Here is a 17,015-nt window from a genome sequence, read left to right as displayed (position 1 = left end):
AAATTTAAACAATTATTGCCTCTGAAAGTTACCTATTTTGTGGTTTCCTACTGATGGCAAGCAATATTCCAATTATGGCAAAGAGGAATGCGAACATCATTATCGTAGTAAATGTTCCCATATTTCCTAAAATGAACAAAATTGGTAACATAGATTGCAAAGGTTGCAGAGAAATGAAAGATAAGGCGTTTATTTCTCTATGGCTCACCCATGCCACAAACTATAATCAAATCGAAAATGACAATCAGCAAATAGAGCACGCCGACTAGTTTCATGACGTAGCGACCTGAAGCTTCCGTCGCTGGGCCTCTGTCCACCCAGGGAAAGATGGCAGGACAGAGATACTGCGCTGCCTAAAATGGCAAGGGTACATTCAAGAAAAATAAGAACTTATAATTAAGAATTAAACGAATATTCCAAAGTAAATTTTTTAACTTTGAGAAGGTAAGGGATTTTACAATGCTTTCAAATTCAATACCTGCAACCGACGTTGGAGGTAATTCAAAGGTGGCCCAATTATTGGCGTGTTTCCTGGGTATTGATGTGCACTGCCACAACTGGACGCAGCTGCAGCTGCATGCACGCTACCATAGAACTTATTTTCAGTTCTGTCACTGACCAAATATTGATCGTCTTTGCCCAGACCAACTTCATCCTCTTCAGCACCATAAGTGTCATCTGAATCTGGTGAAGAACTATTGCATCTTCTAACTCTTCTCACCTGCGAAACAAGCGATTCATCATTTGCATTCTTACTTATCCTTGTTATCACTGTTTTTTTTTTTTTTTGTTTTTTTTTTTAATTTTACCATGATACGTTGGCCACTATTTGCTGCAGCAAGATCCGATTGAGCAGCCTGGACAGAATTCAGCGCAGTGGTTAGCTGATCAGGTCTCAGCTCTTTTCCATAAGTCACTTGACCATTTCCCTGATTTTCTTTAGTTGGCGATCGACATGGTGTTCTTAAACTTTGTGGTAGTAACTCTACCAAGTTTGTAGAATGAGGTTGATAGCGTAGAATCAACACGCAGGTAGATACTAGGGTGTAAGCCAGCAAGGTACCTGGGTAGAAATTAACGAAGATCTTAAAATCACGCACTTTAATTGTATAATAACTATTATTTAAATGTTTAAATTAATATCAACTTTGAAAGATTTAGTTAGTAGATTAGTTTACTTTGTAAAGAGCAGTAGAATGTCTACGAATGCAAAAAAAGAGAAAGAATTGATTTCGCACAGGGCTTACCGATAGACATCATCTCTACCAACACTTCTAATTGAATGAGCAGTGCAGCAAAGGCTGCACACATACCGGAAGTCAGTGTTGCTATGGCTGGGGTACCTGTTGCTGGCCACACTTGGCTCAAACTCCTAGTAATCACACAAATGTATAATGCAAATCTTACACAATGATCTCTGACGAAATACACATATAAAAGAATATATTACAGCAAAAGTAAAAGAAGACTAGAGTATTTATATAAGTTAGTATAAGGAATCTAATATTTATCGTTTGATAAATCATGCACAGGGCATCCAACAGTTTACACGCAATTTACAATATGCATTTTAAAGTGAAAATGAATTGAAATTTACTGAGACTGATTTATTGAAGTTTGCTGTCAGGTAGGTGTTACCTGAATATAAGGCCATCCTGAGCCATTGCATAGACTATCCTAGGCATGGGGAACATACTGCCAAACATGGAGACGGACAATCCAGCTAATGCACCAACTGCCACAATGTATTTGCACTTGTATGCTCCAACTTGACCAAACATTTCCACCAATGCTGAATCCTGATCCACCTCGTCGTATGGAACTAAAAAAGAAAGGGAAACGGAGTTTTCTCTCTGCTACTTCTTACACTCTTTCCCTTCTTCTTTTCCACTTGTACTTTTATGAACCTTTTTTGTCATGGATTAATGTTGAGGTGGCTGGCGAGTATTTATGAGAGGAGGGAAAAAAATACAGGCTAATTATTTAAAACGATCAATTACGATCCGTTATTTAGAAGCATAACGAACCGTGTCTCTGTGACGAGGGTAAGCGAAGGATCACGTGTCGTTGAAGGGTGATCAGAGATGCATGAAGGGAGGTCAAGGATGGCCAAAGGCCTTTTTAGCCGGCAAGTAACAGAGTTGAAGCGAATAATCAGTGGAAATGCCATCACCTGCCTGTTAATAAATAAACTAGCGTCGTTAAACAACCACAATTCAGTCTGGGACTATGTATAGAATATTCCTTCACAGTCATATTTAATTTTAGAAGTTGGTTCTGTTAGAAGCAATTGTTTGTTTCAATCGAAGTGGAAAGTATCGTTGATTTAAAATTAAGATAATCCTCTTCGAGTCCTCTTTCGTGATGGATTAATGACTGAATGATTTAATAGTTATTCGATGATGTGAACTGAATTGTTCTGACAAACTTATATTCATAATCATACACATAAGTTACGAGGATAGAAAGAGAATCGAAGATCGATACATACCGATCAGCGTCAGCATCATGCTGCTGGTGACATAAGCAATGAGTATTATGATCAACGAGGAGACTATTGCGAGGGGGATGCTCCTTTTTGGGTTTGTCGCCTCTTCGCCGGTGGTTGCTATTATGTCGAAGCCGATGAACGCGTAAAAACACGTCGCTGCACCGGTGAACACCTGTGAACATAGTATAGTATTAAGTATACTATATATATAGTATAATATAGTGTAGTATAGTATAGAGTATACTACATATATAGTATAATATAGAGTATACCATATATATAGTATAATACAGTGTAGTATAGTATAGAGTATACTATAGATAGTATAGCATAGTATAGAGTATACAATATATAGTATAGCATATTAAAGAGTATACTATAGATAGTATAGCATAGTATAGAGTATACTATATATAGTAGAGCATAGTATAGAGTATACTATATATAGTATAGCATAATATAGAGTATACTATATATAGTATAATATATATAGACTATACTACATATAGTATAGCATAATATAGAGTATACTATATATAGTATACTATATATAGTATTATAGAGTACACTACTAGTATAATATTTATAGAGTATACTATATATAGTGTAATATATATAGAGTACACTATATATAGTATAATATTTATAGAGTATACTATGTATAGTATAATATATATAGAGTATACTATATATAGTATATAGTACTATATATATATATATATATATATATATATATATATATATATATATATATTCAGAGAATTAATCTGTGATGTATGAATTTATCCGTAGAACAATTTCTAAACAATTTCATATTTTTCTAAAACGATACTGAGGTATTTCGTTCCTTAAAACGGGAAAACAATAATCTCGCCCGTAGAGTGTTATGTATTATAAATCTCTTTTCCGAATTGGAAAGCCATTTCCTGCTTCTGCAACGTGATTGAAAATTCATTTGAAAAGTTGGAATTAGATACTGAACTCTAGGAAGCAGGATCGTGAACAAGGGGTAATGCAATTCGGGATGAAAAATATTCCCTGGTCGCCTGTTGGGATACGAAAGCTTCAGAATGACGAACGGGAGCGCTCTGTCCACTTTTCCATTGACTTCGGCACATTTCAACTTCCCTGTGCAAGCATTTAAACTGCAATTGCAACTGAAACTAATTTTGTAACGAATTCAGAGTTAATTTACAGTGAAGCGTCATGCATAATTTTACAGTGAATATAAAATATAATTCACCATTGAATAGATAATCGGATTGTTCAGGGGGTCTGTGTAATTTTCAAAATTAATAATGGATGAAATTACAGTGTGCTTCAGTGAAAATTGTTGAGACTATGTGAAATTGAAGAAAGTTTGTGAAAGAGGGCTATACATTTCATTACTTTTAACGTACGAAAACGTTCGTACGAGCTTTTAAATTCTTCTCAAAGTTTCCCCAAATTTTCTAAAGGTAACCCAATATTTAATGATCAACTTATAGAAAAAAGTTACTTGAGCATGAAATGAATTTGTTGGCGAAAGAATGGCAAGGGGGGCGTGCAGTCTGGAATGAACTGAAATCGGCAAATTAAATTGCTAACTCAATAGAAATGCTCTTTGAGAAACTGGAGACTCTTCCAAGACGTCTTTCAACGGCGGATGCTCTGTAATGCCCGCTTAATTTTTCAGGGTCCCTCACCGTCGTTATAAATTTCTGATGCCTCGACGAAAAACCGTATGAAATTGAAAGCATAACTCAATCCCAGTGGATCTTCGTCAGAGTCAAAAGTAAATTTCAATTTTAAACGTGGGACTAAACATGAAAAAAAAGAGCTATTGACTAGGATCCCTAGAGATTGTTCGAATGGGACAGGAAGTAGTAAGAAACAAGTAAAAATAACTAGAAATGCAAATATAAAGAAAAGAGCTACCTACACTATTGACTGAGCCACTGTGAAAAAATCTCTAAGCTAGGGATCCCTAGAGATTGTTCGAATGGAACAGAAAGTAGTAAGAAACAAGTGGAAATAACTAGAAATAGAAGTATAAAAAAAGAACTACCTACACTATTGACTGGGCCACCGTGAAAAAAATCTCTAAGCTAGGGATCCCTAGAGATTGTTCGAATGGGACAGGAAGTAGTGAGAAACAAGTGGAAATAACTAGAAATGGAAGTATAAAAAAAAAAGAGCTACCTACACTATTGACTGGGCCACCGTGAAAAAAATCTCTAAGCTAGGGATCCCTAGAGATTGTTCGAATGGAACAGGAAGTAGTGAGAAACAAGTGGAAATAACTAGAAATGGAAGTATAAAAAAAAAGAGCTACCTACATTATTGACTGGGCCACCGTGAAAAAATCTCTAAGCTAGGGATCCCTAGAGATTGTTCGAATGGGACAGGAAGTAGTGAGAAACAAGTGGAAATAACTAGAAATGGAAGTATAAAAAAAGAACTACCTACACTATTGACTGGGCCACCGTGAAAAAAATCTCTAAGCTAGGGATCCCTAGAGATTGTTCGAATGGGACAAAAAGTAGTAAGAAACAAGTGGAAATAACTAGAAATGGAAGTATAAAAAAAAAAGAGCTACCTATACTATTGATTGAGCTACCGTTAAAAAATCTCTAAGCTAGGGATTCCTAGAGATTGTTCGAATGGGACAAGAAGTAGTAAGAAACAAATGGAAATAACTAGAAATGGAAGTATAAAAAAAAAGAGCTACCTACATTATTGACTGGGCCACCGTGAAAAAATCACTAAGCTAGGGATTCCTAGAGATTGTTCGAATGGGACAAGAAGTAGTAAGAAACAAGTGGAAATAACTAGAAATGGAAGTATAAAAAAAAAGAGCTACCTACATTATTGACTGGGCCACCGTGAAAAAATCTCTAAGCTAGGGACCCCTGGAGATTGTTCGAATGGGACAGGAAGTAGTAAAAAACAAAAAGCAGAAATAACTAGAAATAGAGGTAACTAGATCTGGAGGAGAGAAGCATTTATTATCAACCAAATCATCTTGAGAGTTCCTAGAATGCTAGAAACCAGAGAGTCCAAAGCAATTCGAGACTGGCCAAACCTATAAAAATGTCTCTGCCAACCGTAACCTCGTAAAAATCCCTAGAATCCTTAAGAAGTAAGAAACTTCGTTCGAAGCGAGTATCGCGCGCGTGTCTTCGATCCGAAAGGAGCGGAGAACAGAGAGGAAGTGTAATTTGTGACCTTTACTCCGTTCCAACGGCGGATAGTTTGAAATTTTGAACAGAACGGGACGAGAGACCTTCTGTTCTTGGAAGAAAGGAAAACTCTCGTGAATGTTTGAGAATGCACGTTTGACCCTGTAGTATTTCGCCCCCGTGGTTCACTCGCGCCCCCGCATTCTGCATACCGCCCACTCAAGCCCACGACTGGAAATCCCCTCGAGCAGAGCGTGTGCAATTGCTCGTTAAAAAGGCACCAGGCACCTTGATTAAAACGAACATAACTCCCTATCTCCCCGTCATTCCGGGCATTTGTCTCTATAGCCTTTGTCCTTTTTTCTTTCCTTTTCTTTCTCCTGCGGTTCGTTTCATTCCTGGAAATTTATCACCCACTCGGCGGCGAAACTGAACGAGCAAATTTGTAGTTTATGTTGAAGGTAAATGTCACCACGGTTAAACACACGATAATTAAAGCCGTACAAGGGGACATTAACGAACGAAATTGCTCGCTCTCAATGAAATAAACTGCGCCGCGTAATTGTACCGCGTTGTACGTTATTCGAAGGAGATTGCTCGTTATTATGTAGAAATGTGTATTGAAAACGTGTTGTTTCTTTTTTTAATTTTCTTTTGTTTCGTTAACATCAATTTTCAAGCATTCGTGTCTGTTTTAAGTTCAAGTCAAATCAGACGAGAGGATTGTAGAATATATTCCTCGAAAAACAAGATATGACATACGTACTTTGCACTTTCAGCATAATTCAATTACATTTGAATAAAAATTTGTCTTCGGCGAGACGACTGATGCAAATTGTACTTCCGAATTTCGCAGAAATGCATGAAAATCCGCGGTCTAATTAGCATCGGTAAGCGTACGCGCGCGTAAGAGTTGCTGTGAACGAATGAAAAAGGAAAGAAGATTCTTTTTTGCACTGGACTTTTAATTTTGTTAACGTTTAATTAAAATACACTTCGTTACAAAGTTCTTCTTCGCCGTTACAAAAATACGCCCCGAGCTCGACAGAAGAGAAAGATATTTTCGTCAAACAGTTAGAAAACACGAAACCGTCGTGCTTGGGGTAATTAAGTTGAAACAACGGGTTAGAACGAGAATTTACGGACAAAGAGGGTCTCGTTCAATAGAGAACACGTGAAGGGACCATCTTCAAAGCTTCGAAATTCCTTTCATGGAATTGTGCATTACTTCTGACACGCATTGTACATTCTCAACCTCGTTTTTCTATCGGTCGTTTTTAATAAGGGGACGGTTGAACGTACCCTCGCCTCGTCAAAGAATCGCGATCCGTCAGTGTTATTGCTATTATTATTATTCCGAATTAATGGCAGCGCTTGGCAGATGATCGTTAATTTCCAACCTGTCCCATCTATCCCTTATCTGTGTTGCGTTGCAAAGAAACAGCAACAGGAACACGAAAGTCTCGACACCTTGTGACAATGAATCCTTGAGTTTTCGTTTGATGGAAATCAGGGGATGCAATTAATCGAAACTGCAGGGCCAAAAGATCGAGAAATCAAACCTTGCGAAGGCTGACGATTTCAGAGGGGGTGTAAGGGAGAGGGGAGAGCAATCGAAGGGAGAGGAGGTGGATTGTTGAACGTGTGCATTGCTATTAATCAAAAGGTTGACACAAGCAATGTACCGTGAGCTCTCGAGCGATTTGCGGCACAGGGATGAATGCAGGGAGGAATAAAGCCTTTCGCAAGCCTCGGAAGCCCACGCAGACTCCTAAGGTCAAATAAAAAAAAAATATATATATATATATTAATAATACTATAATATTTATATATATAATAATATATATTTATATATTATTATATTGTACAATAATTTTATATTTATATAATATTAATAATAATATAATATTTTTATATATAATAATATATATTTATATATTATTAATATTATTATTATATTATATAATAATTTTATATTTATATAATATTAATAATACTATAATATTTATATATATATAACAATATATATTTATATATTATTATATTATATAATAATTTTATATTTTTATAATATCAATAATAATATAATATTTATATTAAATATATATATATATATATATGTGTGTGTATATTAGCTTTTTTATTCATGAAACGTTGGTGTCTCAAAAAAATGTAGGAAGTTTTAATTTAAAGCGAACGAGGAAGAAACTGCATATAGAGGATCTTTCATTCAATGAAAGATTATTCTTTGAAGATTATTGAACAATCTAAAGGATTTTAATGGGAGAATCAGACTAGACAATCGTTCTGGAAGATTAATTTTTGAAAATGTTTGAGCATTTGGAAAAGCTTATAAATAGCTGAAAGGAGTGGGAGAAGTCTGATAACCTTTTTTGCAATTTTAACTTTCTTAATTTCAATTTCTCTAATTGAATGGTAAAAATGTATTTGTCTTACATAAAATTGCTAGAAGTTACACCTTTGTGTAGTTGTCATTATTATTATTGTTACTTAATGAAACTCCATTATCTGGAAGATTTATCTCCCAGTGTGAAATTTTGTCACGCAGCAGGAAATTACTATGATGCATAGTAATATATCACGTCATTAAACGCACAGTAGGAAATCCCCATGCCGCCCACGAGCGAAAGTGTTAATACCAGTATGAAACAAGTCGAAAGCAAACACTCGTTTCCTTCCTTGTCCCAAAAGTGCAATGGAAGCAAAAAAGAAGAAGAAGAAAATTCTAGACAAGTCCTAAACAAATTTACATACACAATACATCCACACCTCGCTTTCGTTAAAATCTCTCCACAAACCAAACATCCAAGTTTAGATGTTTATCGAGGAAATGGCAGACTTCATATTATAAATATAAAACAAGTCGAACAAAAACTCGTTCTTTTCTTCCTTGTTCCAAAAGTGCAGCAGAGAAAACAGAAAAGAAAAAGGAAATTCCAAACGAAAAGTTGCTCCTCTCCTCCTCTGAATGTCCATCCACATCTCGCTTTTTCGTTAAATTTTCTTCCACGAACCAAAAATCCAAGTTTAGATATTTATCGAGGAAATGGCAGAAGGGAGGAACGAGCTAGCTTTTCGGGGGAAGCAGGTTGGAAACGTGTCGATGAAAAATGCACGTTTTCTTCTAAGGAGATCCATCGGAAATATTCACATCGTGTGGATCGTCGATAGGCACGCGACGATGGTCGAAAAAGGGAAAGTATCGCGTGCATAAATTCCAGGACACGTTAATTAATAATTCACGAACGCTTTGGACCGATCGACGATCGGGAATAAACGTGGCTGTGAGTTTCAGACACATTTTTTTTTTATAATGTACGACAGGTGACCCGATCGAGTGACGCTCGCATGTCCAAAAATACTAGTTTCATTGTCCTGAAATAAATTTATGCATACTGCACGAGTTATCATTACTTAAATATACATACGTGTTTCGTGACTTGTGTTACGCGCGTGTTATGTCAGTTCGATCGACGAGATGAACTTTCATCGATTTTATTGACAAATTCGATTTGAGTTATCGATATGCCAAATTATTTATTATTTATATTGAGTGGCGTTCAACCTGTGAAATAATTTTCCATCTGCGTCCCGTTTTAATTATTTTTACGAAACTATCAGTATGCATAAGCGTCCTTGGACGACTCGACCGAGAGAAATCAATATGGCGTCCGGGTAAACCATGCAGTGTGCATCAGCTTCACGTTAATTTGTTAAAATAATGAACAAGCAACCTCGATCAATGAAAATGGTGAATTAATGAAACGAATTATTGGCGTACATGTATTGTCGAAGTGACAACGAAGTGATTCTTATAACTGTCACGAAAATAGATTAGAAATTAATTCGCCGGAAGGGAAGAGAAAATTTAAATAACGAAGGAATCCGGAAATCACCAGATTATAACGACGAGCGTCGTCGATTTTCTTCTATTTATTCTGGCTTTCAACGAGATGAATATTCCAATATTTGCCCGCCTTCAACCCACCGACCGTCGTTTGAATAAACCCCTTTTTGCAACCCCCTTCGGAACGAAGAAACTTGGCCGTACCCACGGAATACATAATATCATGAATATCGTTCCTCCGTTTGCCTACTATCCGTCCCTGTTTCCTCCGCAAACACTGTCGTCATTCTCACCACCACCACCGCCCTCCCGCTGCCGTGCAAAAATGCCCTCAATACCCACATCTTCGAGCGACCATTTTTATAAAATAATCGATTTATCGGGGGAAGGGGGGGGGATGAAAAATTTTCCTCCCCTCGCGTTTGCTCTTGCAAGTTGCAGGAATTTTGTAGCAGAAGACACGTATGTATGTATGTATGTATATATGTATGTAACATCGATAAGGTGAGACGACGACGCGTGAAGAAAATCAAATCTCATTTTTAAATGAGATTTATTTCTGTTAAAATTCAAATTGTGCAGGACGAATCTTTTGTGAAAAAAGTTACTGAGATAATTATGTTGTATTTGTTACGAAACAATGATAAATGAGATAAAATAAATGCGTAATTATTAATTAAATAATATTATTAACATATATATATATATATATATACTATATGTATAAAAAAATTAATTTAATTAATTTATATATATATATAAATGTTTTTATAATATGAATAATATAAATAATATATATATAATAACATAAAGTATATTAATAATATATTTTAACAATGCTAATAATAATATAAAGTATATTAAAAATATACTTTAACAATGCCAATAATAATATAAAGTATATTAATAATATACTTTAATAATGCTAATAATAATACAAAGTATATTAATAATATACTTTAACAATGCTAATAATAATATAAAGTATATTAATAATATGCTTTAACAATGCTAATAATAATACAAAGTATATTAATAATAAGCTTTAACAATGCTAATAATAGTACAAAGTATATTAATAATATACTTTAACAATGCTAATAATAATACAATGTATATTAATAATATACTTTAATAATGCTAATAATAATATAAAGTATATTAATAATATAATAGTATATAATATAATATAAATAATAAAGTATTAATTACTCTAATAATTATAATAATATACTTGATTATAATTATTAAATTTATACTTAATATACTTTATAATAATTATTAAATAATAAAGTATTAATTACTTTAATAATATAATAATATACTTTATTATAATTGTTGAACAATAAAGTATTAATTACTTTAATAATAATAATAATATAAATAATATTAAATATATTAATAATATAATAGTATATAATATAATATAAATAATAAAGTATTAATTACTCTAATAATTATAATTAATAATTATAATTATTAATATACTTTATAATAATTATTAAATAATAAAGTATTAATTACTTTAATAATAATAATAATAATAATATAAAATATATAATATAATATCAATATTATAAAGTTAATTCATTCATTCACAAATTAAAATCGATCAATGCAATGTAAATTAAATCATGTAAATTGAAAGCTACAAAGTATGTGCAATATTGCTGACCACACAAACACTATGATAAACGAACAATCGAGAAAATAATTTTAAAGAAAGAGTGGCAAAAAGAATCGGTCGCGAGTGATTTCGGCGAGAAATTGGGGCCAAGCGAACGACGAAACCTAAATAATTCATTCCTCCCCCCCTCCGCCCCCAGCCTCTCGAATCTAATTTCATCCGGAGAGGTCGCATGCTTTCCGGCTTGCGTGGATTCCCGCGAGCCGTGAATCCGAATTCCCTTTCCCCGTTTTGTCCACCTGATGCACCGCACGGTTTCACTCGTTTCGTTGAAACCCGTTCGACGCAACAAGTTTGCCATTGTTCCGGGGGGGCCGCGAGTGAAAAGCTGCCGGAAATGGACCGGCATCCCCGACTTCCTTTCAGACACACCTCGAGCTTTTTCACACTTCTTTTTTCCCCTTTCTCTCTCTTGCTGAGGAAGGAACTTCATTCAATTTTTAAAATGTACAGCCAACAAGTAAGGTTGCAAAAATAGTTTAAAAAAGAAAATCACCGTCGACACGATTAGTTTGGAATTAGGTTCTGTTTTGAGGGGAGCGAGAAACAATCGGCATATCTTTTGGCCTTATCTTCTTATTAAAGATAGTTCTCTCCGAATTTCTTTTGACTTGGGCAAAATCTCCGTGTTTAGATCTTGGCCAAATTTGACTGACTGTAGAGATTTTATTGTATTTTCATCTGATTTAATTTGAGTACTTACACCACTCCAATCGTAGGGAAAGAAGCCATCGTGCTCGTTCCAGTTATCAATGTCCACGTAGAACATCCCCGCTGTCATAATGAACACCCAAACGGCGAGGTTGATGGCGTTTAATACGTTATTGAACACCAGTGATTTCTTCACGCCCGCGGCCATTAACAGCATCATCAGTATGGTGATGACGAACGCGAGGAAATCGGGCGGTCGACCTTCAACAGACCAAAATCACTTAATTAATCGCCGCTCGTATCTCGAAATGAACTTTTCAATAAAATAATTATAGCTCGCACGTAGTTTCCTGTATATATATATATGTAATCGTGAAAATTATTAAGATCCTGCTGTACGCCTCTAGTCCATTTCTCCAAAATTAAAATATACCTCAACATTTATATAAATATTATAAAATATGTAGATATTATAAAATATTATAAAATGGTGTAAAATATATAAATATTATAAAATATAAAATATTGTAAAATATACAAATATTATAAAATATAAAATATATAAATATTATAAAATATTATAAAGTATTGTAAAATATATAAATATTATAAAATATTATAAAATATTATAAAATACATAAATATTATAAAATATCATAAAATATTGTACAATACATAAATATTATAAAATATTACAAAATATAAAATATATAAATATTATAAAATATTACAAAATATATAAATATTATAAAATATTATAAAATATTGTAAAATATATAAATATTATAAAATATTATAAAATATTATAAAATATAAAATATATAAATATTATAAAATATTATAAAATATATTACAAAAGAAGTTCCTCATCTGATAAAGTTTTGGAACATTTCGAGTTCCCTCCTCGTTGAAGTATAAAAAATTTAAGGAATGTGGCAGAGTTAACGTCGAAATTGGCGCTGTTGGACTTTTTATCAATCTTAGGACATGTGTGATTGAAAGGCACCCTGTTAATTAAGGGAACCCAATTTTTGGATGTCTAACGAACTGACGAGGCCTGCTACGAGGGTAGCAGCAAATTTATCAGTCCGTTTCCGGTTCGCCTAGCCTCTGCAACCATTCGCGATACCTCGGAGTCTATCTCTTCACGTTTCTGCTTTCTTTGAGCGTCGACTGCTTTCGAAATGAACCTACGCACGCAAGCTAATAATATTGGCCAAATTATACTCCCTATTTTCTCTCTTTATTCCGTTTTTGTTTGAAATTCGCGAAACCTTTCAACAAATATAAAGATATTTGGGATTTTAATCCATACAAAAACTCTCTTTCTCAACGACGTGAAACGATGATGTGAGAAACGCGATAGAAATATAATTTTCGATAGGATGAGGCGAGGGGGAAGTCGCGACATCGACGAGGAACGCGTCGAAGGGACCTCAATTTCCGGCGTGGTCCACGTTAATACCGAATTATTTCCTTTACGTGTTCCCTCGTAGAGGAATTTTGTGGAAAAGTCAGTTTCTGCATTTTAAACGTCTAATTTTTTTTTTTGTGAGCAACGATTGACCATCTTCTTTCAAAGAGCATTTTTCTATTTATTCTCCTCTTTGCCTTTCACCCTTTCCTCCCCTCTACATTCATCACGTTTCTCATTCGATTTTGCATCTGTTCGTCGGATATAAATTCATTTCGCGTTTGTTCCTCACTGAGACGTTCGTTTCCATCATCTTTTGCCTCTGTCTCTAGTTCCATTTCCTCTTTCTCTCCTCTTCAGTTTTGTTCCTGATGCTAATCAAAAAGCTATATACAATTTATGTTATATTCGTTCTGACACGTAGAACTGTCTCTTCTCATCTTTTTAAAGAAAACTGCAATTGGAATTAAATTATTTTAACAGTTTTTTAAGGAAGCTTCAATTCCTAGGGAATTTTTTGTACAGGCACTAGAGACACGTGTAATACCACATTGTCTTTTAACGAGAAGCTTGTAACTCTTGAAGCTTGTATTAAACTCGCATTGTTGTTCAATTTAGGTAAACGAATCTTACAGAACGTGACATTGAAATATTCCCTAACAAAAGTTTCTTTATAAGCCATTTTAATTTCAAGTACTTTCATATTCGTCTAATTGATAAAATATTTCAATAAAATTTAATAAAGCAACTCGCTAGTTTAATAAAGTGATTGATGAAGTATTTCAATATTACTTCAGAGGATAATTTGATTGCCATAGTGATTTCCAGCCCTCAATTTCAAAAACTGAAAATTACAATGTTATTCGAATTTGAAAAATTAGCGCGAGCAACGTGGCAATCGGAAATGTCGAAGTTAGAGGGGGGGGGACATCGATCATCGCGATGCCCAATGATAATGGCATTGCCGATAGAGCTTTGGGAAGTTCGTTCTGCTAAACTGGAAGTCTGTTTGATCGAACAATACCATCGAACGGCGTGCTGGCTCGCCTGAATGGAACAAAGAAGACAATTCGCACTGGAAATCCCCTAGGCACCAATGGAATCGATCATCAGCATGATACATTGCGCTCGTTCTCGAAACTAGAAAATTGATACTGGCGACAAGTTTTTCCCATTATCGCCGATTGATTTTAAATTTCTCCACTGGATTGGCCATCGATCATATTGAAATTGAAGAAAACAGATCGCCAAGAGGAGAAGAAGCCTCGAAGTTGAGAATTTCTCATCGACTGTCAATTAAAATTTCTTCGCAGAAGAGGGGAATGAGATCGTATTTTTCCTTCTTCTTAAAAAAAAAAAAAGAATCAAAATACAAAAGAGATTCAATGATTTAAAGATTCAGAAAAGGGGACCCTAAACTTGAACACGAGGTTCTCATACATTTTTCTCGCCGAAACGTCGAAATCAGAAGAAACCTAAGCCGGAGACCTAACGGACGAGTGAAAATACGGAAGAACGAGAAGAATCCAGTCTGAAAAAGCCGTTCTTCGTCCTGACGAATCCAACAATGAAAAGCCAGGAGTCGCGATTCACGCTTGTGCCTCGGTTATCCGCACCTTTAGGGCGCGTCCTCATGAATATTAAGTTCGAACAGCGTGTACATGCGCGCTGAATACGTGAATCACGGAACACCCGGTGTATCCCTCGCGTTCGGAACGAGGAGAAACGAAGGGAAAAAGCAATGAAGGGGCGTCGAGAGAAGGAAGGGATTCCAGAGGGATGAGGGAGGAGGAGAGGGAGGGATAACAAAAGAGAGGGTGTGAGAGGGGCGCTTGCGCGGATCAAGTCTAGCACCTGTGGACCTCATCGATCCGAAACGAAGCCGAGGCACTCCGACTGCTCTTTAACCTGCCTACCTGAACCCACTTCCTCCATTCTTGTTCTCTTCATCTTCGCCGGATTCTTCGACTACTTCTCCCCCGCCCCTCATTGTCAAATCGACCCTTTGATCCCACTCCTTTTCGCTCCGGTAGACCTGATTTCAAACTCGATTTATTTCTTTGAATGTTGCTTCAAACATCGTACCCTTCAAACATGGCTCCGTCTAATTAGGTTGGAGTTGTACTGGCGTGTACAAATTGAATTTCCTTAACCTCCTGCGCTGGAATGACGTGCCGCGCACGTCGAGAACTTCTTGTCCCAAAAGTTGCAACATTTTCTCAGTTTTAAGTATATTTAAGTATAACCCGGGCAAGGCAAATAATAAATTTATTACTTCTCAATAATTTCTATCCGATGATATCGTACCGACGAGTTCAAAAGGAAATGAAAGCGACGAATTATTGTATACATGGTTCGGTCACTCGTTATGGTCCGCAATCAGTTGCCGTTAACCTCTTGCGCTGTAATGACGTGCCGCGCTCGTCGAGAACTTTTTGTCTCAAAAGTTGCAATATTTTCTTAGTTTTAAGTATATTTAAGTATAACCCGGGCAAGGTGAATAATAAATTTACTACATTTCAATAATTTCTATCCAGTGGTATCGTACCGACGAGTTCAAAAGGAAAAGAAAGCGACGAATTATTGTAAACACGGTTCGGTCACTCGTTATGGTCCGCAATCAGTTGCCGTTAACCTCTTGCGCTGGAATGACGTGCCGCGCTCGTCGAGAACTTGTTGTCCCACAAATTGCAATATTTTCTCAGTTTTAAATATATTTAAGTATAATCCGGGCAAGGCAAATAATAAATTTATTACTTCTCGATAATTTCTTCTGTAATGACGTGCCGCGTACGTCGAGAAATTTTTGTCTCAAAAGTTGCAATATTTTCTCAGTTTTAAGTATATTTAAGTATAACTCGGGCAAGGTAAATAATAAATTTATTACTTCTCAATAATTTCTATCCAGTGATATCGTACCGACGAGTTCAAAAGGAAAAGAAAGCGACGAATTGTATACACGGTTCGGTCACTCGTTATGGTCCGCAATCACTTGCCAGCGCAAGTGATTAAATGTACATCATTGCTCGTCGGGTATTCCATTTATAGTTGCAATGTTCATTTCAAACTTAATGCTCGATTTAAATCGAATATTGGCACATTTAATTTGCAGATTTTTTTTTTCCTTCAACCGAATTAAAATCCTGAATTTTTCATCTGAGAGCTGTTGTTAATTAAAGAACAAGTACAAGGTAAAAAAAGAGAAGACTTGGAAATCTAAAAAAAAATCGTGTAGATCGAAACACGGAGGACATCGGATGGACTTTAGATGGCCAAGACATGGAAGAGAAAGGCGAGGGGAATAAGTTGGCACTTTTCCTTTTGTTTCCCTCGAGTACGGTTCAGCTGCAAACTGCATAGGAAGCGAAGCGTGCGTGGAGGTCCCCGAATGATGGCGGGCGCATACTTCGTTGGAAAATGCGAAGAGAGGAAAGCTGAATTGTTATCACGATGGAAACGAGAGGTACGTTAAGGAAAAGTCTCTCGAATCGTCGAGCAGAAACACTTCGCGCTAACCAGCTGGAAAAATACGCGGAGGATGTTTTTACTCGACACGATTTTTAGAGCTTCCATTAAGTTGAAATTAACTTTTATTTTATATGTAGCTGCGATGAACGTGAAATGATGAAAAAAAGATCGATAAAATATCTGTATATAATATTTATGATTGAAACAACTCGTGTCTCAAGAACAAACAAGCCCAGTCCAGATATTACTGAGCGTCAATGTACAAGATCAAGTTA

At 35.5% G+C, this 17,015-nt stretch overlaps 1 protein-coding gene across 3 annotated transcripts in view; it reads right to left on the bottom strand.

Moving 5' to 3' along the window:
• Positions 1-17,015, bottom strand: part of LOC122537251 (probable cationic amino acid transporter) — a 61,581-nt gene that overhangs the window by 4,993 nt on the left and 39,573 nt on the right. For all 3 annotated transcript variants that reach the window (XM_043670278.1, XM_043670279.1, XM_043670280.1), the window contains exons 5-12: positions 11,911-12,119; positions 2,492-2,663; positions 1,639-1,822; positions 1,248-1,372; positions 810-1,063; positions 479-721; positions 209-353; positions 33-126 (exon numbers count right to left, since the gene is read on the bottom strand). In XM_043670278.1, the coding sequence (XP_043526213.1) occupies positions 33-126; positions 209-353; positions 479-721; positions 810-1,063; positions 1,248-1,372; positions 1,639-1,822; positions 2,492-2,663; positions 11,911-12,119 (1,426 nt within the window). The remainder of the gene's footprint in view (positions 1-32; positions 127-208; positions 354-478; positions 722-809; positions 1,064-1,247; positions 1,373-1,638; positions 1,823-2,491; positions 2,664-11,910; positions 12,120-17,015) is intronic.

This window comes from Frieseomelitta varia, unplaced genomic scaffold (assembly GCF_011392965.1).
Source record: "Frieseomelitta varia isolate USP_RPSP 00005682 unplaced genomic scaffold, Fvar_1.2 scaffold_897, whole genome shotgun sequence".
NCBI lineage: Eukaryota > Metazoa > Arthropoda > Insecta > Hymenoptera > Apidae > Frieseomelitta > Frieseomelitta varia.
Note: the sequence above shows the minus strand (reverse complement) of the source record. Positions and strands in the feature narration are given on the sequence as shown.